Below are 26,025 nucleotides of genomic sequence, written 5' to 3' on the forward strand. Positions count from 1 at the left end.
TATAGAAATATAACCTTTCATCGTAATAGGAATCGCCTTAACATAGGTACATTGAGTTACAACAACCTTTGAAAGCAATATTTTTTCGGCATATAACTTCGTGAACATGAAAGAGCCGAAATAATATTGAGTTTGTACGCACGTTCGTATTGCCTATTCTAAAAAATTTGGTTCCCCAATGCAAATCAAAGATAAATTAAGTAAAAATAAAAACTTTACAAAATACTATCCACTTAAATAAACTTAGGTAACATTGATCCCCTGGAATTAATAAAAATCATTCTCCGCACTCACTCTAAGGCAGGACACACTTAAATAATAATCCTAGTGACTAACATCACATATCACATTTAGTTTTAATAGACTTAACATTTAGGATGAATTGAAGGAGGATGTCGACGACGGTGAGCCTGGACTTAACTGATATGGCGACGACTTATTCATTCTTTGGTTTGAGAAAGGTAGAAATTTCGTTGGACGGTTTGATTTGTTCATATACAAATTGACTTCCTCCTCCGAGCGGTCATAGTGACTAAACCCCTCGTCTCCAGTCATGGTAGTCCCCATCATCGCCGGGGGATTATAGACCCTCGGCACCGCATTCAAGCGCAACTCGGTCCCCTGCCGGCTAAAGCAGAACGCCACCAGCCGGAAATCCTCTCCCACATGATTCACCAACTCGTCCACTATACTGAAAAACGTGGGTCTGTCGTTAGGCCGCCACTTCCAGCACGCGCTCATTATCTTGTGCAAGAGATCCGAGCACTGCGGCGGCATGTCCAGCGTCCGCCCTGAGGTCACGAACTGGAGAACCTCCTCGGCCCCCAGCCCCTGGTACGGCAACTCGGCCAGAGTGGCCATCTCCCACAGCACCACCCCGTAACTCCACACGTCCGAGTCCGTGGTGAAAACCCCGTCGGCGAGGCTCTCGGGGGCCATCCAGCGGATGGGCAGCAGCCCTGCAGTCCCTTTTCTATAGTAATCAGTCTCGTAAATGTCGCGAGCCATGCCGAAGTCGCCGATTTTCACCGTGCGGTCAGCGGCCACCATGCAATTACGCGCGGCTAGGTCTCGATGAACGAACTTTTTCACCGAGAGGTAGGCCATCCCGTCGGCGATTTCGGAGGCCATGCGGTAAATTTCGTTAGTGGTGAGGTTCTGTGAAGGGCCGCGGCAGCGCCTCAAGTACGACTTTAAATCTCCACGCTCCATCAGCTCCATTATGACGAAAGGGCGGTCGCCACGTGACACAATCCCGAGGAGTTTGATAACGTGGTGCGTCTCACTGAACGACTTCATCACGGAGCCTTCATTCAAAAATTCCATTTTACTGGAGATTGATGATTTCTCGCTTATGGTTTTGATGGCGCAAGGGTACTGCCTGGACTTGATCAGCCCTTCGTAGACAGTCCCGAAGGACCCTTTGCCCAACTCTCGGATAATCTCAATGTCGTTGCGGTCGATCTCCCAATCGTCCTCCACGTAAATTGGGCCGACGTAGTCCGGGTTTATACTAGTGATGAGGTGGTTGCGCTCAATCTTGAAGTACCGTTTGCGGTACCAGTAGTACCCCCCACCCAGGAGGCACACAATCACCGAAATAACGATAATCGGAGTGTAGATTTTGTACGCACTGCTTGGTTCCGCCACGATTTCGAAGTACCTCCACTCGCTGAAAGTCCCGGGACCGGCCAACGAAATGGCTTGGACCCGAATGGCATACTTTGCCGGGTTCAACCCTAGTAGATTATACTCCTGGCCTAGAGTATTAAATAACCCTTCGGTTAAACACTCGGACTTTGGCTTGGAATATTCGGAGTCGGTTCGTTTGTACTCCACTTGATACGCGACTAGAATCGAGTTGGATTCCTCCGGTTTGGACCACCTGACCCGGGCGTTTTTCTCCTCAGTGGCCACCCGGACCGACTTGATCGCATCCGCACTCTTGCGCTTCCTCGTTCGTTCCGTGACCATCACCAAACTGCCACAGAGCAGCTCCCCCGTGTCTTCCCTAACGTTGCACGCCCGCAAGTAAAACACGTACAAGGTGTAGTGTCTCAAATTCTTAAACTCGTAAGACGTGGCGTTAGAACTGAATAATTTGACTTGAGTTTCGTTGTCAATGTCTCGTTTACCGGAGAAATAGCTCGGTGGTTGGTGCGAAATGCTCCTAATGCAGCTATCAATCCGGCCGCCGTTTGTGCAAGTCACATCTTCGGTGAAAAACTGTGCGAAGGGTTTTTTACTGCAAGTGCAATTCGTTGTGTTTGTTAAGTCCTCGGCGAGTTTGGGAACTTTCGGGACTATGGGGACTTTGGGTTTTTCAATTTCGACGTGTGGGAAGTAGCAATAATTTCTCTGTTGGATCAAGGGAACGTAATCTTCTTCAACAAAAGTTGTCAACTCGTAGTGCGAGAAACGGCCGTTGAACAGAGACGGGGGTTTCCAGCTGAGGACAACACTCGTGTCGCTTACAGCCTCGGCGTCGAAATCGATAGGTGGAGGAGGCTCTGTTGACGCCGTAACAAAGTAATAAACCGGGGTTTTGGCTTCTTGAGGGTTGGTCGTGTAGATTTTAAAGTAGTAGCCGTAACGCGTAAACGGACGCAGCGAAACAAGTTGGACTTTGTTCTCGCGGACGAAAATGCCATAAGAACCGTCCACACTGCATTCGTCCTTATTTTCAAACGCGGTGATATTATTGCCCTCCAACACCGGCACGTAGTATATTGTGTAACCGATGGTGACTTCGTTGTCGGTTGTTGAGTCGGCTCGTTGCCACGCGAGTGTTACGTTTGTTGGATTATTCTCAAGAATCTTAACTGTCATGTTCTTCTGATTGCAAACGGAGTTGTAGCCATTTGAATAGCGAAAAATAATAGTGTCATTGTCCGTTTTAGCGCCGACAATCTCCTCCAGTCTTATTATATCAGAGGGGCACAAAAAACGGTTATCGTGAATCTGAATGGACCCATGCCTTATTGTTAAATTAAAATTATCATCAAAGTCCCACAGTTTCTCCAGGTTTTTATTTTGAAACACGTAAAGCGCGTACACGTTATTTGCCAATTCCTCTCCTTTAATAAGCTCAAGATTTTTAAAAAATTCCAACGATTTAATATTCCCGGACCTGGAAACGTTCAAATATCCCGAAATACTGACAACATTGCCGAGGTATTTCTCCAGGTAGGGCACCAAATAATCCTGAGTTATACGTAGCTCCAGAGAGGTATTTATGTGCGTACAGTCTTTCATCTCCTGCAACACATCCAATTTCTCGATAAGACCTCCTCTGCACTCCTTCTTGTATTTCTTTCCCGCGTAAACACATCCCCCTTTGGCGTTCTTATCCCGGTTGTTATAAATGGGACAAGTCTCAACGCAAGTGTCGTTAAAGACCCACCAAGTGCCGTTCAGCATCGTCTCGCATTCTTTTCTGGTCATACATTTCATTATGTCGTAATTATGAACCCTGAAAAACCAACTATTAGTATTAATTTACGCAAAATTGGATGATTACTTGTGCCTGGGGCAGGATTTCACGCATTTGCCCTCATCTTCGAAGAATTCGCAGAATCCGGTCGACGGCTTTTGACAAGTATCCTTATTCCAGCAGCGTCCTGTCAACAATTAATTAAAATCAATTCAAGATGTAATTTAGTTCCTTTCGAAAGAAAATCATAGGCGTCAATAATCACGGGTTTATATGAAGCGGATGCTTAATTGGAGTTAATTATTTAGTGCTAATATTTGCTCACCGACGCAGTTCTTCGGGCAGAGTTCACTTTTACACGTTGGTAGTTCCTGGAAATGGAATGCGAAAGCCCCCAGAGCGTTCCAGTCCACCGTATTGGCGTAACACAACTGTTTGCAGCCCCCGATCATGATCCCTCCTTCGATGTGTTGTAGATTTTTCAAACCCACCTGAAAACGGCAGGAATAAGTGAAACGAACACAAAAACACAGCATTCATTTTATGTCGATCCGAGAGCATCAATGGAAGTTGTGTAGCGACAAACAAATAAGAAAAAAGGTCAAGGTTTGAACTATGAAAATAAATAAAATCTAGTTTTGCATGCCGATATTTTATTATGCGGATAAATGACGCGTCTGGGAGGACTCATAGTTATCGTCAAAACAACATAAATAAAATTTTGAACAATGTGTTTTGCACCGGTTTAAATTAGGTTTACTGTTATTTTCAAGCAGTGAATAGATAATCATCAACAATAATTTAGCAGCGACGTGAGATGCCTGTTGAATTTCTTACCTCGAGAGGCCATTGTCCTTTTTTAAACAGAAATCATCTCTACACGCAAAAGATGCACAATTTTCAATTCTTTGTTAACACCTCCAAGAAATGGCGCTGCTGACTAATTCATTCCGAATATTAAACACGATCTATAACTTAATTACATCCATTTATTTTAATACCCAGACAACAAATCTAATTTACATTTTAAAGTTGTTGTGAAGTAGATCACAGTTTATCGGTTATCAGTTTTTAATAAAGCAAGAGTCGATTTTTTACGAATTTATAAGGCCCTACATTAAATTTGTGACGAAATGGAAATTTCTGTTAATTCCGTTTCGAAGTAAACATTCCTTAGCCAGAATGAAATAATTGGCGACCTTCACATGCAAATTTTGGGAACACAATACCCGAGTACAAAATACCGAATCAACAAGTAGTTTAATAATTATTTTTGCCAATAAAAAGAATGTCAAGCATCGCAACAATTCAAACTAGTTGGAAAGAATGTGGTCTATTTTTTTCCGGAATTCTGCTCTTGAACGTCCAGACAAACCTTGATTTTAACTTACAATGATGATCCATTGTAATTTATGACAACAAAAAATATATGAATGATATCACAGACTTATCTCGCATTGTCCTTGACACCAATATGATCAAGTAAAAAATAAACGTGAATAAAGCTTCGTTATTTATAACCTGGAGTAATCCGTTACGCACTGATCGTCAAACAAAAGTTAAAATCCGGTTCATTAATTCAGTGCTTTGCCAAACCACTCAAGTTCAACAATAATTGTAATAATAAACGTCACTCAGAACCACTTTTACAGTTTCCTGATGCAATCTCAAATTAAAACTTTATTATTCCAGTAAAAATAAGAATATTAAATGTAAACCAATTTGAAGGAATACACAACGAAAATTAAATTCCGTTTCCGCTGTAATTACTGGCCTCTTTGTAATCAACTCATTTTGAAACCAGTCAATATGGGAGTTTAATATCAAAAATGTCACGTTCCCGAATGGAAATTGATCAATAAAGTCGGTGTTTTGTAAAACGTAATTGTTCCATTGTTTCCTGTAAGTAATATGTTCCGTATCAAAAACAAGTCAGTGCACAATTTTTGATAAAAATAGAGCGTTTTCTGTGGATAGGTTCGTTCAACTTCACTAATTGTGGCCAAATGTCCCTTCGCAAAGTGACAAGTTATGAAATTGCTGAATTTCTGCCAAGGAAATCAAAATAATGCTCCCAACGAGTACTGCACGCACTAATCAGCGTAACACCACAAAAGCATCAACCTAGATTGTTGATCACGTAGACTTGAAATCACACGTTTGTCATGTTCTCATATTTACATAAATATAATAAACAATCACTTATTATTGTTTATGTGTAATAAAACATTTCAACTGATAATTTATTTATCGCCTTTATGCTCCCCCCAAGGTTGCCCTCAGCATCCAAATCAATGATTTGCATCTGTTCAAATTCAAGGTTTAAACACTGCATTTTTTTAACTTACTGCGAGTAAACGTGTAATACACACAACGCTAAACCCTTGTTGTTAGACAATTGGTTAATGCGAAAAGCGCCCGGAGTACAAACCTTTATCATGCTTATCCGAAGTGTAAATAGTTGTCGATGGTATGAAACCTTCAGGCAAATTGAAGCACGTATGAAACACATATTGTGGTCTTTCGCAGATAAGCTTTAGCCAAATTCCGAAACTTAGATCGAATGGCAAGAATCAATACAACGTCCCGGTAATTAAGCAATTCTTTAGCACTAATTAAAAGTCGAATAAATCACAAAAACAAGCGAAACCTTGTCTTCAGGTTAATCGCAAATGCGACAGCTGAGCCAATAAAGCGCTGAAAATATTAGCAATAATTTAGCAACAAGAGAAATTTTTTGTCTTCCTAATAAACAAAACTTCATGCATATTAATTCGTTTTCCTCCCACACCAGATTACCAAAAATCTTATTTTAAACGCATTCGTATAAGTGACTTGAGAAAGAAATCCTTGATATTAAAATCAAACAAATGTTCCAATGCACCGGTTACGAAACCATCAATTAATAGAAAATGCCTGTTTGTTCTATTTTGGAGAAGATGTCGGTCAATATTGACCAACCCGCCTAAGACAATCGTATGTAGTAAATAAAAATTCAGCGGTTGCAGTGTAAACAGCACTTCGTGTACAAAGAAATGAAACCCGAACTGAAATGTAAGTTCGTTGTGCTGTAATTTAACCGTTTTGTCGGCTAATTGTTATGTTCCGAGTGTTCGAGGATCTTATCTGCTTGGGAGGCATTTGAATACATCATTACCACACAAACATTCGAGCAATTTTGCAAGTCATTACCCAAAGCAAAACGGTCCGTTATTTTTAGGACAAGTGACAAAATTGATGACTTTATTCACGAAAAATAGCTCGCGCTGCTTTTCCTATTAATCAAGGCGGAATTGATTACGAAAGTTTTGCAAACGATTCCTCGTTACGCGGTACAAGATCTAATTAAATTTTATATTTTTCTTCGTTGTTTTTGCATATTATCAAGTTATAATGCAATTTTTGAACTTTAAGAAAGTCAAGTAAATTAAGAATTCTATTCTAGTGCTTCAACAGGAAAAATTAGCTAAACTTAAACCTGGACACGTAAGTTATGAATTATTTAGGGACATCACTTAGCTCACTGTGCTCTTATTTATATTTGAGTAGTTAAAATAATATGGACTGCCTGAAAGCGGCTAGATTTACTAACTAAACGGTGCATTTGGTTAATTATTATTTTATCTCGGATTATTTTTAATTAGAAAAATCATTAATCGCAAAAAATAACCAAAAATTGTTGATTGTTGAAGTCGACTTATTTATTTTCCCAACGAATATCGAAATAAAGAGCACAATTTTACCGAACCTCTGCTGGCTTCCTATTGAAAATGTTTAAAAGAATTTTACCATTATTGTATTTTTAGAAGTTATGGGCTGTCGTAAACATGTTGACACTATTTCATGATACGTGAAAGCTAGACAGTTATTTCCTTTTGAAATTGCAGATTTTTAAAGAAAATGCACTACTGGCACAAGTGTGCAGATTATATTTAAATGTTTTGCCAGCAAGTTATGTTACGCTTTTAGAGCCAAAAGTAAAAAAGTTGTACTGCGTTTTGTCTTTTGCGGCCTGCTTCCGAATCCACCTACGAGAACAAATACACGTAGGTGTGGATTACCACTTGTCTCGATATTGAATCAAGTAGTAGAAAATATTTTAATTAAACTTTGGTCACTGTTGAAAAAGGAGAAGGTAAACTTCATTTGCATGTTTACGTGTTGAGTCAAATTGGAAGTTTAAAAAAGGCGTCAAAACCAATTAATTCTCTATTTTACACCCGACTGTTCCGCTTTTAATGAATGAATTGATAAAGAATGATAGTAAATGAATAGTAACTGGCGTACAAACAAATTCCACTTTTAATACGAAGCAACTTACCTAGTTTAATAATTCATGAAGAACATTCCGCCTGTTAGCATACGGATTTAAATTCAAATTTGTAAATAAATTCATGAACGTACGAAAGAAGAGCCACATAAAGCGGGACTATCGTCGTTGTGTCCAAATTTTGTGACACAACAGAGGGTGGAAGCAAATAATTTTATCTTCTGATGGGGCATATTTCAGTTTAAATTTTAACGGTAATGTTCTTCAGTAGGTCGTAAAACTCTCTGTAGGAAAATTTGTTTAAAAAGGGTGAAAATGACTGCGTCAAAATTTTTGTTTGGTTTAAACTTGCGTTGCTTTTGCTAATTGGTAAACACGTACACCGTAACTGACGTTTCAATTAAACTTGTGTTGTACACAATTAAACTTATTCCAAATGAAGTAAATCAAAATTTACGGACGCTGATATTACGTGCTAAAAAAGAGAAAAACGAAACGACTTGGGCCGTATAAAAATTTTATGCCTTGCAATATAAGTACGCGTACCGACGTGGAAAAGTTAAAATTCGGAAAATTTACGCGGCTTTATCAACGACACAAAATAAAATGCTCTCTTATCACCAACTTTACCAGGTTTTGAGGTTTATGTGTACTTGAAACGCGCTGGACAATGGAACTAATCTACGTAATAAAACGTAATAGTGTTGTTTTCGAGCATAAGACACGTAGGCCCCAGTTGCGGTAAATTTATGAATATGCATATGCAAATATTGGCAAACTGTTTCATTCTTTTAACGTACTTCTTTAAACTTCCCGAGGAAACTCAATCCAACACGATTGTAATCCGAATAGCCACTGAAGTGGTGTTTATTTATAACAGAAATACACGACATGTTAGCAACTTTTGTTAGTATTTCAATTTTATGAGCAGTCTCCAAAATATTGCAGCAGGTGCAGGAAAATGCGTTCAATAAAGTTGCAGGAAAATTGCACTTTAGTAATTTGGAATAGGGGAAGTGGAGTGCAATTTCAGACCATGTTTATTCCGGATTTCAAGGAATTTCAAAAGCTTTTGGTAGCTCTCTATTACACAGCATTTACACTTCATGCCTCAAGTACCTGTATAATTTATTAGTGGTTTCTAATTAATCGCGTCATTTAGCGAAATTAAGTTAAATATGCAAATGGCGAATGAACAATCACAAGAATGTTCCCACACATCGCGAAATTATAAATGGATGAATGAAATAAAAATAAATCCGAGTTACAACTCCGGTATTTTATAACACCTGTATAGTTTGACGCGTTTTCCTAAAAAACATGCAAACATTATTATGTCAGGCGAGTTCATGGACAAATACTCTTCACATGCCGAAAATAGTTCGTGCAACCAACTGGCATTGTTTTGTCTGAACATAAAAGATGTTACTTCACTAGTTACATGAGATGATCCGATAAAATTGGAATCAAAACCTTTAATAACAATAGACAGCTGCATGTGTTTTAAATTTACGAAAACAAGCCATAACGGTATTTAACTGCGTGCTATTTCATGCAAACCGATAGTCAGTAAAAGTATTTAATTGAATTAGAAAAACCACGCGAATAGTGACACTAATACGAATAATAAAATTTTCAATTGCCAAGCCTCACGGAACGTAACTTCATTGAGCCGTAAAAAAGTTTGAAAACGGATCATGACATGAATAGAAATAAAATGTTGTTTTTTCGCTCAGTAAAGAAGTTTTAAATAAATTAGGCTTCCACACACTTTTCTGTTGTGTAAAGAGAAATGACCCAACAATAGGAAACAATTTCCCTTTTGTGGTGAGAGTAACCCGCAAGCAGCAGGATGTCTTTTTAGTGAGTTATCCTGTGAATATATAGCAGCCGATTTCAATTTATGACTTCCAAGGGTTAAACAAACCCATTTTCAGCAGGATAATGTCGAGCTTTATGGCACAACGAAGGACACCACGGCAATTTCTTCCATCAAAATTGCGAAATTAGATAAATTTCTTACAATTACGTTTCAGTGTTAGTGCTTATTCAGTTTCCAAAACGCGCCAGACGATTGTGAAATATGTTAGCAAAGCGTCTAATACGACGCCATTGAGGTGAAATTTCCGTAATGTCATCAAGAAATTACTTGTCTCACAGAATTCCAAGGAGGTTCAAAACTCTGAGAAAAACCGTAATTAAGGTCATTAACTTCGTCTCGTAAAAATGAGGTGAGTGATGTAAATTAGCCCAGAGTTAATTAGCATTAATATAATAATTCTCCTGATCGAGACGGCAAAAAGGGTGATTTTAACAAAATCGATCACAGGAGATCCATTAAGATAACCAACTACAAAGCTATAAAGGCAAACGCAGTTCTGGAAAATTCAATCCGTATTTTAATCATAGTTAAAAGCAATCCCGCATTTAATCACAGGAAGTAAGGAAGTATGGCTAACAAATCTGCAATTTAAACTTAACAAATTCTGTTGTGCGAAGAGTGAAAAGGCAATTCCATTTTACCGATGAATTTTAAACCAATTCGGCCAAAATTGGGTTAGTCAAACAGTGCTAAAGCCCAGCTAAACCCTTAAGTAGGTTACGGCGAATAATAATTGCCCCAGTAATTCAGCCGTTTTTTCGCAAACAATTACTCCAACCAGATAAAAAAATAAACCCAAGGCCTTTGATAAAATAATCACTGACGTCGCTGAAACAATTTTAGCCAAATCTCGTGGGAACATGCAAAAATGTGTTCCATGCACTTCCGGGTGCCAAACTGTTATTTTTAAATTTAAACTTCAAACAAACATCTGCCGATAAGTCAACGACCTTAGAGGCATTTTTACATTGTTTGAGTGATTGTTCACCTTCATTAAAGCCGAAATCATTGATCAACCTGTCAAAACTGACAATTTTTCAGCAATTATTACAAGATGAGGCGTAAAAAGAGCGTTATTAATTTTTTTTCTTATGGTTTTGTTTAAACGGACGAAATCGTGCGTGTCCTCATTGCTCGCAGATAAAACTATAACCGGAATTTAACACACCCACAGGTTGCGTAACAATTACAAGAAAAAATGAATCACGGAGCATTGAACTTAAAAAAAAACAAAATAAATATGTAGGAAGCACTTGGATGCAACCTGGACCGGTTCCCTAAATCCCTACCTAACACCTAATTGAATAGTCTTGTAAAATTCTATGCGGACAGTCATAATTAGTTAATCAGTTTATGATAATTAATATCAAGTGCCACAGTAGGGCAGCAGATTAGCCTCAATTACTAAAATGGCCAGCGTTTCTGATAAAATAAATTGAATTATTGCAAATGGATGTTGACATGTCGCAAGACGTATGGTTTACATACGCAAGAGTTTGTTCACGTGTAAAAATAACGTTCGATATCCTATCAGTATCCGAGTAAACAAATTATCTACAACACCACTACGGTTTTTACCAGTTCGACCTGTAAGCCGTTGATTTACAGATTGGAGGTATTTATAAACCCCAACAATGTGACGTCAATTCGACTCAAAATAATCCCGAATTCTTTACGTTCGAGAGTAATAAACCTCAGGTGCCTTCATAAATTTTTATTAGCACAACGCCCCATCTCTGATGGATTTTCTAAGGTATTCCTCTCACATATACTTACTAATCAAATGGAATTAATAATGACAGAGGCACAACTCCATTGGGGCACCTAAATAGCTGAAGGAACAACTTCAGGATCGATTGATCTGAAGCATTAATTAAACGGCCCATTAGATACGCAAATACGGACTATTATACAAATTTTATTCGGACTCCTCCCAATTAATTAATTTCACCGGGTGTAATGCTCGATTGTGTTTTTCCATCTCGTTTAACTGACATTGATCCAATATTACCAGAAATTGCACACAATCTTTCGCTAACAACATAGAAAGTTAACCATCTGTTATATTTGATTTTATTTGTGGAAGCAATTGATGTTCCAAGATTAGCAGTGGCGTGGACATTTTTATAGCTCAATTACAAATAAATCGATAAAACCTGTAAATCAAATACATTGTAAAACAATGTATTTAACGCTGATAGCACCAGGTGCGATAATGAAATTGTAAAAATTTCAATACCTGTCATTCCTTTTGATAAAATTTAAACAACTCGTGTGTCCCTGTCAAATATAATTTCCTCGTTTTCGTGATATTGGCTTGAGAATACATAAACCTTCCAATTACCATCATTAAAGCTGCTCCGCTTTCGAAATTTATGGAAACTTATACAATTGAGCTAAACGTAAAATGCCTATAACTTTCCGTTTTGATTGTAATCACAACTCCAAACATTAATTAATCTCTTAGTGCGTTTGCTGCTTCGCTCAAACAAGGTTACTTTGAATTCTTAAAAAAAATAGCTATATAAAATTTTATTAAACCCAATTTACGATTATTACTTAATTCGCCTGCAATGATTCAAATAAATATAAATCTAAATTAATAAAACCTTCAAGGATAAACAAATAAAAGTGCACTTTACCCGAGGCAGAATTTAAGAAATGTATTTTTTCGAAGAATAAATTAAAAAGTCATTAATCATACTTCATACAAGAATAAAAGTGTTACATTAACATCTCAATTAATTAATTGGCGATTGCAAACGGAGAACCCTAATTGCACGAAGCACGTCGAAGTTCGAATATGTGGGCTTGTACGGCATTGATTGAAATTTAACTTGACACTAATTATTATCCAGAGAGTGCATGGAGTTCTTGGCAGCAAAGGTGCAATTTCCAATACGACTAATAGACGCGAGATTAATTTCAGGCATATCCTTGATCTTGATTTGCAAACAAGAAACTCAATTACATTGCAGTTGAATTAAAAATGTGACGCAGGAAAAAGCACCTCAGCCACGGGCACGTGAATCGCGTACAAACGCCAATATTCTCCACCTTCCAAATCAAAAAGCTCGGAACTCTTAACGCATCAGTAAACATTGTTACTGCAGCTCCACATCACAAGAAATTGGTCACGAGCGTGTTGTTATGAATCGGAAACCGATCTTTTTTTTAAATTCCATGGCGCTAATAACAGTATAATTTAATCGTTCGAGTGTCACATCGATCACGGTTTGTTAGCTTTGAATTTTTCCTTTTCAACCTAATTTTGCGAGATGTGCAAACAAGTTTCTTTATTATAATTTCAGTTTGTGCGTAAGCAAAAGTTTCCTCATTTAATGATGCGGAAAGTTAGGAGATTTGCTCTCGGAACTCGGGACTTGAATAGTTTAAAAACGTAAAAAACTTAAGGCAGTGACCTAATTTAGACACTTGTGGCCGATAAGCTTGACAAGTGTTGCTAAAAGTAGGTGCTTAATTTAAAGAAAACAATAATTGTCGCTGATTTTATCCAATTGGGTTGCCTTCCAAAAATAGAATAATTGAACAAACAAGAGCTTTATTCGAGCTGAGTTTATCGCACGAAACCCAAAGTCTGGGTTTATTTCAAGCTTTACTCCTTGTAATTTACAACCACTTCATGCACCTTCGCTTTGAATACATTACAATGTGGAAAGTTGCAAAGTTTCAAAATCAAATATTATTTTACTGCAAGGGATGCAAATCCTAATGTCTTTATGGATTTGCATTTCGTAGCTGTTTCAATTACGTCCTGGACTTTTTATCTACAAATACCCTCAGCAAATACTATAAATTCGGTCTCTAATACCCTTGAGACAAGTGCTATGTTAATTTTGTTAACTGAATAGAAATACAATCTTATTTATGTAATGTGTGTTTACAATCTGGTTGTAACTACTGTGCAGTAATGATCACAAAAGAAATCTCTTATCACTGAGATAAGACTGAAACAATTTCCGAGGTTACGTAATTACTAAATATCCTGTCTGCTGCAAATGGCAGCAGTTGTGACTTCATTAAAAGCTAACTGTAAATGGGCAAAAAATTACTAAATATGTAAATACTCCTAATTTGAAAAGTTGTCTCAATTGCATTTCCAATGTTAGCTACGGAAACTGCAAATTGACATAATCAGTTTAATAATGCAAACAGATTTAATATAAACTTGCTAAACTTGGTTCTTATTTTGACGGCTTAATTGGAGCAACGCCTTAACGCCTTTCTGAAAAAGGTAACAAACAATAATTCCATTTCAGTCAAATGAAATGAAATCTCTATTAAAATAAACAAAGCCATAATAAAATGACCAGCTGCCGAGTTTATAAACGCACATACGAAAGCCATAAAGTTGTTATTATTACACACTCGGAGCATCAGTTTGTCATAGAGCCACTTAGCCGCTTTGTTGACTTGTAGTTTCTTTGATTTTCAACGGACGGAAACGGAAAAGTCCGCAGGTAATTTGGTGGGAATTTTTGGGCGACTTTATTTGTTTGTTTGTGACGCAATTCATTCATGGGGAAACTTCCCCTTTGCGTCCTCAGCAAACACAAAATGAGGATCAATTACAAGGGGACGAAACGTCCGCCCGAGTTTGATGCAATTCTAGGGCTTTTAACTCAATACCGGGTTATTTTTGCAACTTTGTAATTTGTCCTGGGGATTGTTCCTCCAAGTTAAGGGTAATACAACTCGACATAACAATAATTACTTGTTATTCCCAATACTCAAACACTATTATAATTACGCTTATCGGTACGATCTATAAATAAATTCGTTCGGCTTGTGAACTGTGGAACTGCTGGTTGATAGAAAATTCATTGGAAAAAGCTGAATAGCGAACTTGCTTGGGGGAAAGTTTAAATCTGCGGAGATCTTCTACGCTTTATTTATTTAAAAGTTCGTTCCTCTCGGCGCACTGGTTAAAAAATTAGGCAAAAAATCCTTTCAGCTGTATTACATTATTCCCCTAACAACCGTCAATCAATTGATCTTTACCTCGGAGACCTGTTGGAATAAAGGAGCAAACACATTACAAGCAAACATCAAAAGAGGCAGCTGTTTGTTGCCACCGCCGTAATAGGTGTGACTTCTCCGAAGAAGTAACTTTACACCAGCTGCTGACAGATGGTAGAATTCTTCGTTGAACCTAGACCACCTAGTTCCGAAAAAGTAATTTAAGTTGAAGGTTGATGACAAGGTTTATTGTCTAGAATTGAGTAATGAACGTCTAGAGGACGAACCGACTGTATAATAAATACAGGAAATTTCAAAATTGGCAAATATTGACCGATTTAATAGAAAAAAACATACTTTATGAGGAAATAATGGAGTCTCGCGTCTCTCCAATACAGTTTAAGCACGTTCATCTACCCTGATAAATATTTTCCGAGTCTGGGCGACAGTTTTTAAACTAAAAATATCAATCATCGACAACCTTGTAAAAACAAACAATGAAACCACTTCTCCTGCTGAAAAATATTCGTAGTTTTAGCTATCTTCAGCTAATTTGTTTATAAAGTGGTAAATATTTTCTGTCTTCGAACGTACACAGACACATTATCTTGTCTGAAAACTTCTCTATGAAAAGCTGGAGGAACACCAAATTTCCTCCGAAATCCCTTTATTTCGGATGCACTTAAAAAGTGCATTTAGGTACATTTTGATGTGTATGCTAATGCTTCTGGAACGTGACGTTGCTTTTATTTAACCAATTTTCCCATGTTTTGTGTGCTCCGAAATACACAAAAATATAAATCAACTATTTCATTTATTACACGTATTTGAAAATTGTTAATCATTAAAACAATAATCCCAGTGATAAAAATATAAAATATTTTAATGCAGTAATAATTTTACTGACACTATAATAACTGATTGAAAAGCAACTTCATAAATTACTCTGTTACATTTATTTAAATTTTACGTAAAAACAACAGTTCGCTAGTAAAAGATTTTGTGATCTTTACTTTTGGCTCAACCAAATTAATAAAAACAAATGTTGCTCTGTCATCGTTGCAACTAGCGTAACTTTTCGAGGCTTCGTACTTCAAAAAAGTTTCTTTACATTATACCATCAAGCAGCTTTTTAAAATTAACTTGAGGTAATCAACCTAGTCTATCTAGACACAAAAGAACCTTGAAGGTCACTGGCTACTAGTCATAGTACTGAGTGAGAATAAAAACAGGTCGATGTCTAGAGGACAACATTGTATTCTGATTTGTTTACAATTAATATTACGTAATGAAACCAGAGCAAGAGATTAAGAATTTCCGATAAATTAATTTCAATTAGTTGATCAGAAATAAAACTAGTTGCGTATTTGTGACAGCAATATAAAGTACCTAATATATTACCATATCCTCAGGGCTTTAAATAAAAGTCGGACTTTTATATATTCAAGCCGGATATTAAAAACGTACTAATCAGAGATTTCAATCAACACTAACGAAAGGAAACAAAATAAACACACAACTTTGGAAAAAATGCACTAGGAACGACTATGATTCGTTGGTATAAATAGGGGGCCATCTGGGCACATTCTGTATATAAAAGTGTACAATAACTGCGAAAGAAAAATACTTTTAAAAATCTGATACTACAGTCTTAACGTTATCCTGAAATTACATTAATTCCTGCTGGTGAGCTCTAACTTCTTATCCCTGACGAAACAACTCGTAAAACGTAAATAATACAATAGCCCCGATCCACAAGAAATTTCATTTCCTGGCAGCAGGAAGAAATTTTTTGTTTATTATTGACAGTACAAATAATTGCCAGAGTAATCACAACCACGCATAATAATTCAGTGAATCGAGTTGAATTCCGGCATACTTTTGCTAAAAGTTTTAATTTTCCATTAGAGGCCCATTAAAATCTCCTTCGTAAATATCTTTCCGCATGCTTTCCTAAACATAATAACTCCAAATATCAAAGATACTGATTTTGGAACAATTATTGTCCAGTTCAACGTCCGCACATACATTGTTGATGAAGTTTATGGTCCTCTACTTTGTATTTTACACACCGCGGACATAAAATCGGGCCCATTCCATTACTGTCCCATCTTTCAGCACACACAATGGAAACGTTAATTTCGCCCGATGAATTGTAAAAATAAATGCAAAGTTAATTTATTCCATCGCCAAACAGAATTTAGCGATGTAAATGTTTGGAATTTTGCATGAGATTATGTGACCTGTTCTCAGCTATTTTTAAAAGCGCGAATTTTCATCAAGATTCCATTCGTCTGCATAATCTTTCCGAAAGACCGTTAATTAACGACGGACTGGGAACAGGATCAATGCGTGTCCTGTGAGCAATTTGTATCGTTTGATTGAATCGAAATGAGACATGTCCCCGTATTGTCACATGCATTGCTCGGTATAATCATCTCGAGTACAACCAACAAACCAGCAAATTTACGATTTGCAAGAACAGAGCCTCGACAGAAGGGTAAATAAGAATTGGGGATCGGTTCGGATATCTATAGATTTACACAATTTACGGACGCAAAAACACGTTAAGATAAAATAGGTCAGCAACATTATCAGAACGAAACATACAAAGAGACGACACAAAAGTGAAGACGACAGATTAGGCGGAGACAAAAAGTCTGTGGATTAGGATCTTTTTGTCTCAATGAGATGCTTTCGGACACACTTAACTAAGAGGACCAAATAAAATTAAAAACAATCCTGTCTTGTCAATTTCGAGCATACAAAGTACAATTTCTTTGAAGACATTAAACAAAACTGTTTGCGTATTGCCATCTCCGTTTTATTACTCAATTTACTCATTCTTGACATTTTACGACGGTACTTAAACCAACCTCAAATTAAAACATAATAAGAATAAAAGATGCTTGTGAAAATAGAACAGTGCCATTTCATTAATTTCGCTGATTTGAATACCAGTTTATCTTAAATATTCAAATTAAATCAACAAGGGGCTTCCTATCCCAATATTATTCCTTATGACACCCGTATTATGCCGAGTCGGACCAAAAATACAGCACGAAATTCTAATTAACTGCTAAAAGCTTCCAGCCCTTGCATGGGTACTGAAATAATTTCTTTGACAAGTTTAAAACCTTTGAAACTGCTAACTGCAGCAAAAGGCCTACGTAAGGCCGCGACCCTCATCAAGCTAGTAAAATAATGAAACAAAAACATAAATTTTCACTTTTATGCGACCAAATCGAAGAGGAAGAAAAGAAAACGAGAAACATTCCAGCCAACTAGTTAAGTATTTTATCACCAGAAGATTAGCACAACCACTTATCAGAAATAATTTAGACACATTCTATTTCTTTTTTTTCATTACGATAAATATCTCACTTCATTTGTAAATTGGTCTAATATCAGTAGTCAGATAAATAACTATGGCCAATTATGCATAAATAAAAAGGAAACAGTAAATACCCAGCCAGAGACATACAATTTGACGTCTAATTTAGTCCAGTCGCTATTTATTTCCGCTTTGGAGGAAAACCAACATTTTAATCAATTATCTATAATTGATTGAAAAAACTACTAATCACATGCATTTTATATCGAGTGATAATATCACGTCATGTTTTTGACCTTATTCTGTTATTGTAACTTGGTGAAAACACAAAAAACGTAATAAACACACTACCCACAGTTGTGCTCGAGTTAAAATTACCAGGAAAAAATGTCCAGAAGGACCCCCCCATTTCGATCACCGCCAAAAATATGCATAATTAAAACCAATCGTCCGTAAAATGGGAATAAAATCAATGGAAAATGTACAAAGCTTCAATGAGAACATTTCACTTTTGTATTGGCTATTTTCATTCAGCCAGGATTTGAGTGGCATAAATTCAGTTATTTTTAATCCCTCTTCTAAACCGCAGCCCACGACGGCTCAAAAGGTGGATTTCCCGTTTATTGCATCAAAAGAATGTAGCGTAATGGGAAAAGCAATAAAGGGATTATGACAGAAACGTCGTTTATGCATAAAACAATAAACTTTAAAGAAAAAACAAGTTTTCAACGGGAAATATTGAGCAGCTCTACCGCCACTGAATGACTGGTGTAGTGAAGAAGGGTCTGATCAGAGAGGGTGGGTTTGTAATTTGGTGAAACATCTCTTTTTTCATCAAAGGCCGTATCATTAGTTAGGTTACAGGCAATTTTTGTCATGGGCTAATCGTCTCAGTCGTGACTTGCCACTTTGGGCTAAATTATGTAAAAGCCGAGTGTTGACGGTTTCACATCGTCTGGCGTTGCATCAGACATTTAGACAAGTTATCGATAAATAAACTATCGCGTGAATCATCTTGTCAGCGATAGTGTTTATTAGAGTCCCTTCAAGTCCCGCGCAAACATCAAATTTTTATCAAAGGTTTAACGAGGAAAATGTTGTTTAAACGGCAAATCAGAATCCGGAATCAGGCTATTGTCAGGAATAAACAACACAAAACTGGCTCGCCCACCTCATAATTTATTCATTCTAAATCGTCCAATTTAGATTAAATCTCTAAGCATTAAAAAGTGCAAAATATTTTGGCAGGCTCGACACAACACGTCCTGTTTTCATAATACACCAATTTTAATTATTGAAATAAAATAGAATTGTCAGCTCTGCGTGCGTCATATTAAAAATAAACTTAATCCGATTTTTGCCAAATTTTCGGACTGTTATCATCAATAAATAAAGCCCCACGCAATTCAAACACGCGCGGTTTTATACGCCATTAACAAAGAATAATTGAATCGCAGAATTTTTGATTAAATCAAGGTATTGTTGAAGAAATTGCGTCTCAAACTCAGGTTGATAGAAATTAAGGTGGTTTTTCAATCAATTAATAAGATTCAACGGATCATGACTGGTTTTATTGACCAGGAGGACTAAGGTTTAGCCGACAAGTAATTATGCATTACACCACTTTATAACATCAATCTATCTTTCTCTAATCTATCAAAAAAACGTAATGAGAGCGTGGAACCAATTTAGAATCTTTTCATCATGCATGAAGGTTAGAAAATTCACGATCACCTTTCAAAAGTTTTTTTTCAAGTAGCAAAACTGAAAAACAGTTAGCAACTGCCTCATTACGTGCAATTTCTTAGATAACTCCAAGATAATTGCAATAATTATAGGCATTACTCCTAATACGTGCTATAGTCGGAGTTATTACCTCAATGTTTTGAGGTCTCAAAAAATTGGCGCCGAACCATCACCTTTACAAAACCGTCTACAATGTGCACTTGCCCAACAATCTTATTTGTTTTTGTAGTATGTGTGCGTCAATTATTCATTGATAAAAGTGAAGTGGTTGGCATTTTACCATTAATTGCGCAATGCCTGTTACGATATTTAATTAAAGATAAATCGCAAATGTTTGCTCCGTTAAAGGGTTACAATTTCCGTTCGTGAAAATACATTGTTCCAAATAATTGACGTCTATTTGGCCGCTTGTCTAGAACTTAATTTACGTTACACCACCCTGGAAAACAATCCCAGCGTGTTGCGGAAATATTTGCACTTAGGGACAGCATTGGAATTATTTCAGGGTCGTAATTTTGACACCCATTTTCCAAAATCTTATTTTTCAGTGAAACTTGAAACTTTTGAAGAAATTATTTACAAGTTTTCACTCTGATAGTTCACACTTTAATTAATCCAGTCTCGCAAAAGTACACCTGAACTGGCTTACTCTGTGCATAGTCCTGATTTTTTTAAACAAAACTTTACTAAGAGACGTGCATTAAACTCCCTTTGACTACTCAACCGGAAGTATATTAGTTTTCAGATGTGATCACAATGTTGTGAATATTCGATTTGGAAGCTTACACAAACTCTTTCAATCAATTTGTTTCATAATTTCATGTAATGTTCTATTTTGGCGCAATTTAAATCTCTCAAACAGAGTTAAACCAATTATTTCATCGCAAACCCATCATAAACTATTATTAAAATATCCAAACAACCAAAATACATTGTTGTTCAGTGGTTAAAAAATTCAGTTTAATTAATTTCAACAACGATATTTCCACACATGATTTGTTAAAGTATTCTTTGGTTTTTCTAAAAAATAAATAGACGAAAATATTTAAATAACTTCGTGGATAATTTCAATTTTTCGTTTACATGAAACAATGAGCTTATGCATTAAAACATAACAATGATAAAAGAATGTTAGTTGATAGTAGCGTACGTCAAAAGCACGAGCCTCACCAAACGCCTTCGTGTTTTGAATTTAACTCTAAATCAACACCGAGTGAATTCAGTTTAGTTTAAGTTGAAAGTGAAAATTATTAAAAATCCTTTGCGCCGAATGGTTGTAATAATTCTCAGCTTAATTCATGTTCAAAATAGTAAAAGTTGTTTTTAGATTCATTTTTTAGTATTTAGTTATTGGTTAATTGGATAAACTGTGAAAATTTCACCCACAGAGGGCAATCACCATAAAATGAAAACTATGTTACCCCTTGGATCATTCAAATACAGCGAAATATAAATTTAGATTTCATTATTGGCGTCAATTTTATATTGCATGTAAATGTAATACGTATTAATAAATCTGTGAGCCCAAAAAATAGATAAATTCATAATGCAACGACATAAAACTCATAATCCAGCGACGGACCTATGGTTATAATTATTTATTAGTGAATTTCATGAATTATACATAACTGGAATGTGCATACGTGTCGGTAATTAGCGTTTTTTTATTTCCGTTTGACGATCATTCGAATTTGGAAAGTTTCCACGAATTATAATTTATTCAAAAGATAAGTTTAAGAGTGCATTTACTTTGAGAAAACTAATTTTCCTAATAAAACTTCAGCGTATCACCGAATAAAAAAACCTTTACCAGAGGAATCAAAAAACAATTTATGTCCCTAGAAGGAACGGAAGAGGCGAAATTGAGAATACCATAGGGTCTAGATTTACATAAGCCTCGGACAAAACATTTTCGGAGAAGCTGCCTCATCGTATGCAGGAAAATTTCATTTCGTCTATGTGTCACATTTTATTTAGAACACAATTTAATTTTTTTCTCGACGCAATCTATAATTCAGCGAACATGCAAAACTAGTTGTCCGTGACATTGGCTGAGAAGAATACAAACTATTAATTCTTGCCAAATAAAACTGTGACGAGTCGCATGTAATAATGCGTGTGTAGAAACTTCTAATTTCAATTACACTGACCACTGCACATTTATTATCCGTCTGAAACAATCATTGACGTTTGTTTTTCATGGTTCACAGAACTGAAAATTTTTTGATTACATGATGTTAACTGTCTGGCAGTTAATGATGGAACTCCTCAATCTGTCATTAAAATAATGAGTCGAAAGAGATGTAATTAATTAAATTGAAAATGTCTGTTTTCTAAGAGAAAGAATTTGCAAGTTAAATAACCCAGTTGTAAATCCTCATAAATGGGTCACGATATGATAAAGTACGGCAAGGGGCCCAACAGTAAATTTTTGTCTTATCGTCAAAATGATCTGCCAAAAAATACACACATCAAGGCCACGCACGTGAAGGATAATCGAGGAGGAAATCTCGCCCTAGGCGCTACTAAAACCCAACCTGTTGTAATAAATAACACAGAAAAGTGATTATTAAATTAGGCCCAAAATTTTTCGGCATAATAAATTATAAAGGAAAAAGTGCGTGCTTGAGCCGGAGGTAAACAGCTTCCGAAGTTTCCGCATAAAAAATAATTTCCTTCTGATGCGTGCAAGGGGCAAAGTTATGAAATCTTTCCCGGCTTAAATAAGAGATGTGAAAACCAAAATATGATACTTGTTTTCCATTTACTGAAAATAAACATCGAAATAATATGCGATTTTAAATATTTATTTTCCCAACATCAAACATCTTTTGTCTCAAATACACAACGTTTTAATTTAATTGTATTTTTTGTTACGTACTTTTCGGCACAACAAAAAAGTTTATTAAAAGAAGAGATCAAAAGCTCAACACATTTCAGTTTTAGCTTCTGAATAAATAAATCAAAAGCATTACTCGGGCATAACAAATTTTGTGTTACATAGCATCACAGTGCATACCATTATTGAAGTCGCTCTGTGATTATTGATTAAACATTAAAGATAATTAACGGAAGAGAAAACATTTGCCCGAAAATAAATTATTTACGACACTCATATTCAAAATAAAACAAGCATCGAAATCGATTTTAAAACTGCATGGTGCAGTTAGGAAAATGAAAATAAAATAAGAAGTCACAAAATATTAACAAAAATTTCTTTGTTGTTCAAAGGAGAAACAATTCATTTCCAAAGTGGATCGTACCTTCAAACGTATGTTTTATCTCAATATAAATAACCTCAGATCGTTTCCTGTTAATAAGGGTCTCGTCTCATTAGTCTTTAAAAATCGTAAAATCACAAGTCGATAAACGCGAGCGTGTTAACACCCTGAATATACAGGAAGTTTGCAAGCCGAAGATTCTCTTTCACATCGCAGTAAAATCGATCTTGAATAGAGCAACTTCAAATGAACAGCAGATAGGTACTATAAACTTTGTTGAAATAACTGAAATAAGGTCATTTAACGAAAAAAACGCAGTTTGGAATATTGACAATTTTTCTCTCGGTATTCACCTTGTTAAAAAGAAAGATATGGTTGGCAGTTTTGCTTCTGAAAGTACACATGTATTTGGAAATGTACGCTTTTACAAGAGTTTCTACATAAATATACGATTGTTTTTCCTCTTGTTTCCTTTGTATTCCTAAAAATAAATTCCGAAGGCCGTATACAAAATAGCCGAAACAGAAACCGGACAAATATTGAGGCCAAATTTTAATAAAGCAAGGATCCTGATTTGCTTTTAATTGTCCTGGAAAATTTACGTATTGAGGTTGGATTTCAGGGCTAAATATTTTAATATTGTTTTAACTAAGCTATTTAAAAGAAAAACAAGATGTAATTTGGAACAACAAAGCATATAAAAAATACAATTAATTTGTTCCTGGTGGAAACTGTAATCTCTAAAGCCACAATGATATCCACTCTGGCTATAAAAGTAAGTACTCACGTAGATGAGTTTAAGTTTTATTGGATTTCTTAAATCCCCTAAAACCGTTCAGAGATCGATAGTAGGAAGTATAAAGTTTAAAATTACACCCATTATTGTTGTTGCTTTATTATGAAAATTAGAAAAGTTCCACTGTAATCTGCCCCAGTCATTTCATTTACCTTTTACAACCAAACACATTTACATTTCATAAAACATTTATAGGTTTTAAAAACTGTTATCGTTCACTAATTTCGTGCCCTACTTAAAACTAGTTAAGATAATACCAAATTGGAACAAAAACTCTTTTAAGAATAAAATTCTAACAATTCAAGTACAATGAAAATTTGTTTCGTAGAGTCAGGGGTCGAAAATCCATCACTAGAAAAAACGCCAGAAACACAATTTCCATCACCTCTGAGTGATCGTAAAAGACAGCAACGTCCTCTCGCCCGCAATAAAACGAAAAAGGACAATGTAAAGCGTATTCTGTCACTTCTTCAATACGTATCCTCACATGCTCTTTACAATTCAGTGCTTTTATCAACTCGTATTTATAATTTAATATTTGAACAACAACTGCTTGCGGCTTCGTTCGAGCATTTCGCGGTTTTGACAAGCTGTTCAACATCAACAGTCTACATTGTTGTTAAACAGAGGAAGTAAATAGCTTCCAATCATTCCTTGAAACGTAATGGCAACTTTGCTTTAAATGTGGGTGTTTATAACTTTATTACATAACGTCAAATTTTAGTACATTTTTTGTAGTTGTTGAAGGGATCAAAAATTCCTAAAATATGAAAAAGAGGAAAAGTTTTAACATCAATAAGTTTCTTTTTATCAAAACTTCTTCACTACTTCGCAAGAAATATCTAATAAATTAAAATACATACAATAAAGAAACCGCCTAAAGTTTCTATCCGCCAATACCACCTGCAGCAAAACGTGTCTTAAAAAATGGGATGTAATAAATATTTCAAAGAAGGAAACCTCTAATTTATTCTAGTTCTCATCGGAATTCCTACTTCGTCCCAAAGTGGACTGTTTATTTAATTTACAAGATTAATCAATCTTCACTATTAAATTGTGGACTTCCGAATCTCCAACCGCATTTGAAATTTATAAGACGGATCAATATTCACAATTAAATTTTCGAGTCCATAATAAATTTAGTAGTAGTTTACTTGACGATCCGTGGGTTGCATTCTGTACACATTATATCCGGCCAACGGTTAAATTAAAACCAATAATGAAATAACACGTTATTGAATCACGTCTCTAACAAAAATTATTACGAGTACTAGTTCACTATTTTATGTGAAATACGACCAAAATCATATTTTTGTGTGGGTGGAAATGAGGCGGTGGAAGTCAAGCACAACTCCTGAAATTGCAACATCAATCAAATCTTTTCAGTTTTTCCTGCAATGTATTTTCTTTTTAATTTGATACCTACAAAATATCTCCGGAATCAAACGAGAAGCGTCCAATAATTTCGTTCAAAAATACGTTATTAGACTTATTCCTTGAAACACCAAATGAATTAATTTATTTCAAATAAATTAGACAAAAAAGTGTCAGCCAAGAGTTTGAAACTTTCATGAATAGATTTTGAGCAAAAAAATTAACATCAAGCAAAGCCAAATAAAAGTGCCAGAAAACTCTAACCGTGGTGATTTATTGCTTATTTGTCTGAATTCATCAAGAACTTTTTGCGCAAACTGTCCACATTGTTGCCCTTTGTACAAAAGCTCACTCCTCGCGTCCTGTTAACAATAACTTATCGGGTAAAGAGCACATCAAACGACGTGCACCAGCACACACATTTACAATTTCAACACAATAAAATTAGGTGATTTGAATTTGGACATCAAAGGGCACATCCTGACGAACTTAAGAACTTTTTCCTCAAATCGTCCACACTGTGCAAAAGCTCGCTGCTCACGCGTCCTTATACCAATGACTTATCTGATAAAGAGCACATGAAACCACGTGCACCAGCACACACCTCCTCAAGATGGTTCAACTTGAAGATCACAAGCGAGTAATCCCGGAACACTCTCCTTCCTCGTATGATCCTCAAGTTGGGAAAAAGCCTGTTGAGGGACGTGAGATGCGGAATTCGGTAGAGCATCAAATGGTCCACGATTTCCGTAAGCTCAGGAAACGTATGATTATCGAACGCACTTTCCTCTTTCACACTATCAAGAAGGACGATCCTGAGATAGCCCATGATGATGGTGCAGTTCCGCAACTGCTCCAACTCACTGGGCTTATTTTTGATCTCGATCGAGGGGCAGATCTTGCCATGGCCAGTGTTTATAAACAAAAACAACACTGCGATTATTACTAAGTCGCGTTGCATGATGTCGACGACCTGCGTCGTGTCATAC

General features: G+C 36.1%; 2 protein-coding genes across 3 annotated transcripts in view; one reads left to right on the forward strand and one right to left on the reverse strand.

Annotated features, from left to right (window-relative positions):
* cin (cinnamon) overlaps positions 1-26,025 on the forward strand; it is a 33,963-nt gene that overhangs the window by 377 nt on the left and 7,561 nt on the right. The window lies entirely within an intron of this gene.
* Positions 215-25,997, reverse strand: LOC664271 (insulin-like receptor). 2 transcript variants are annotated; one of them, XM_970280.5, is made up of 4 exons: positions 25,641-25,997; positions 3,759-3,924; positions 3,521-3,620; positions 215-3,472 (listed from the first exon to the last, which is right to left on the reverse strand). In XM_970280.5, exons 1-4 carry the CDS (start codon positions 25,995-25,997, stop codon positions 373-375), a joined length of 3,723 nt encoding a protein of 1,240 aa, XP_975373.2. In that variant the 3' UTR covers positions 215-372. The 2 variants fall into 2 exon arrangements, with proteins under 2 accessions (XP_975373.2, XP_015834900.1); XM_015979414.2 differs by lacking the exon at positions 25,641-25,997 and adding an exon at positions 4,271-4,568.

Source organism: Tribolium castaneum, chromosome 9 (assembly GCF_031307605.1).
Source record: "Tribolium castaneum strain GA2 chromosome 9, icTriCast1.1, whole genome shotgun sequence".
Classification (NCBI taxonomy): Eukaryota; Metazoa; Arthropoda; class Insecta; order Coleoptera; family Tenebrionidae; genus Tribolium; species Tribolium castaneum.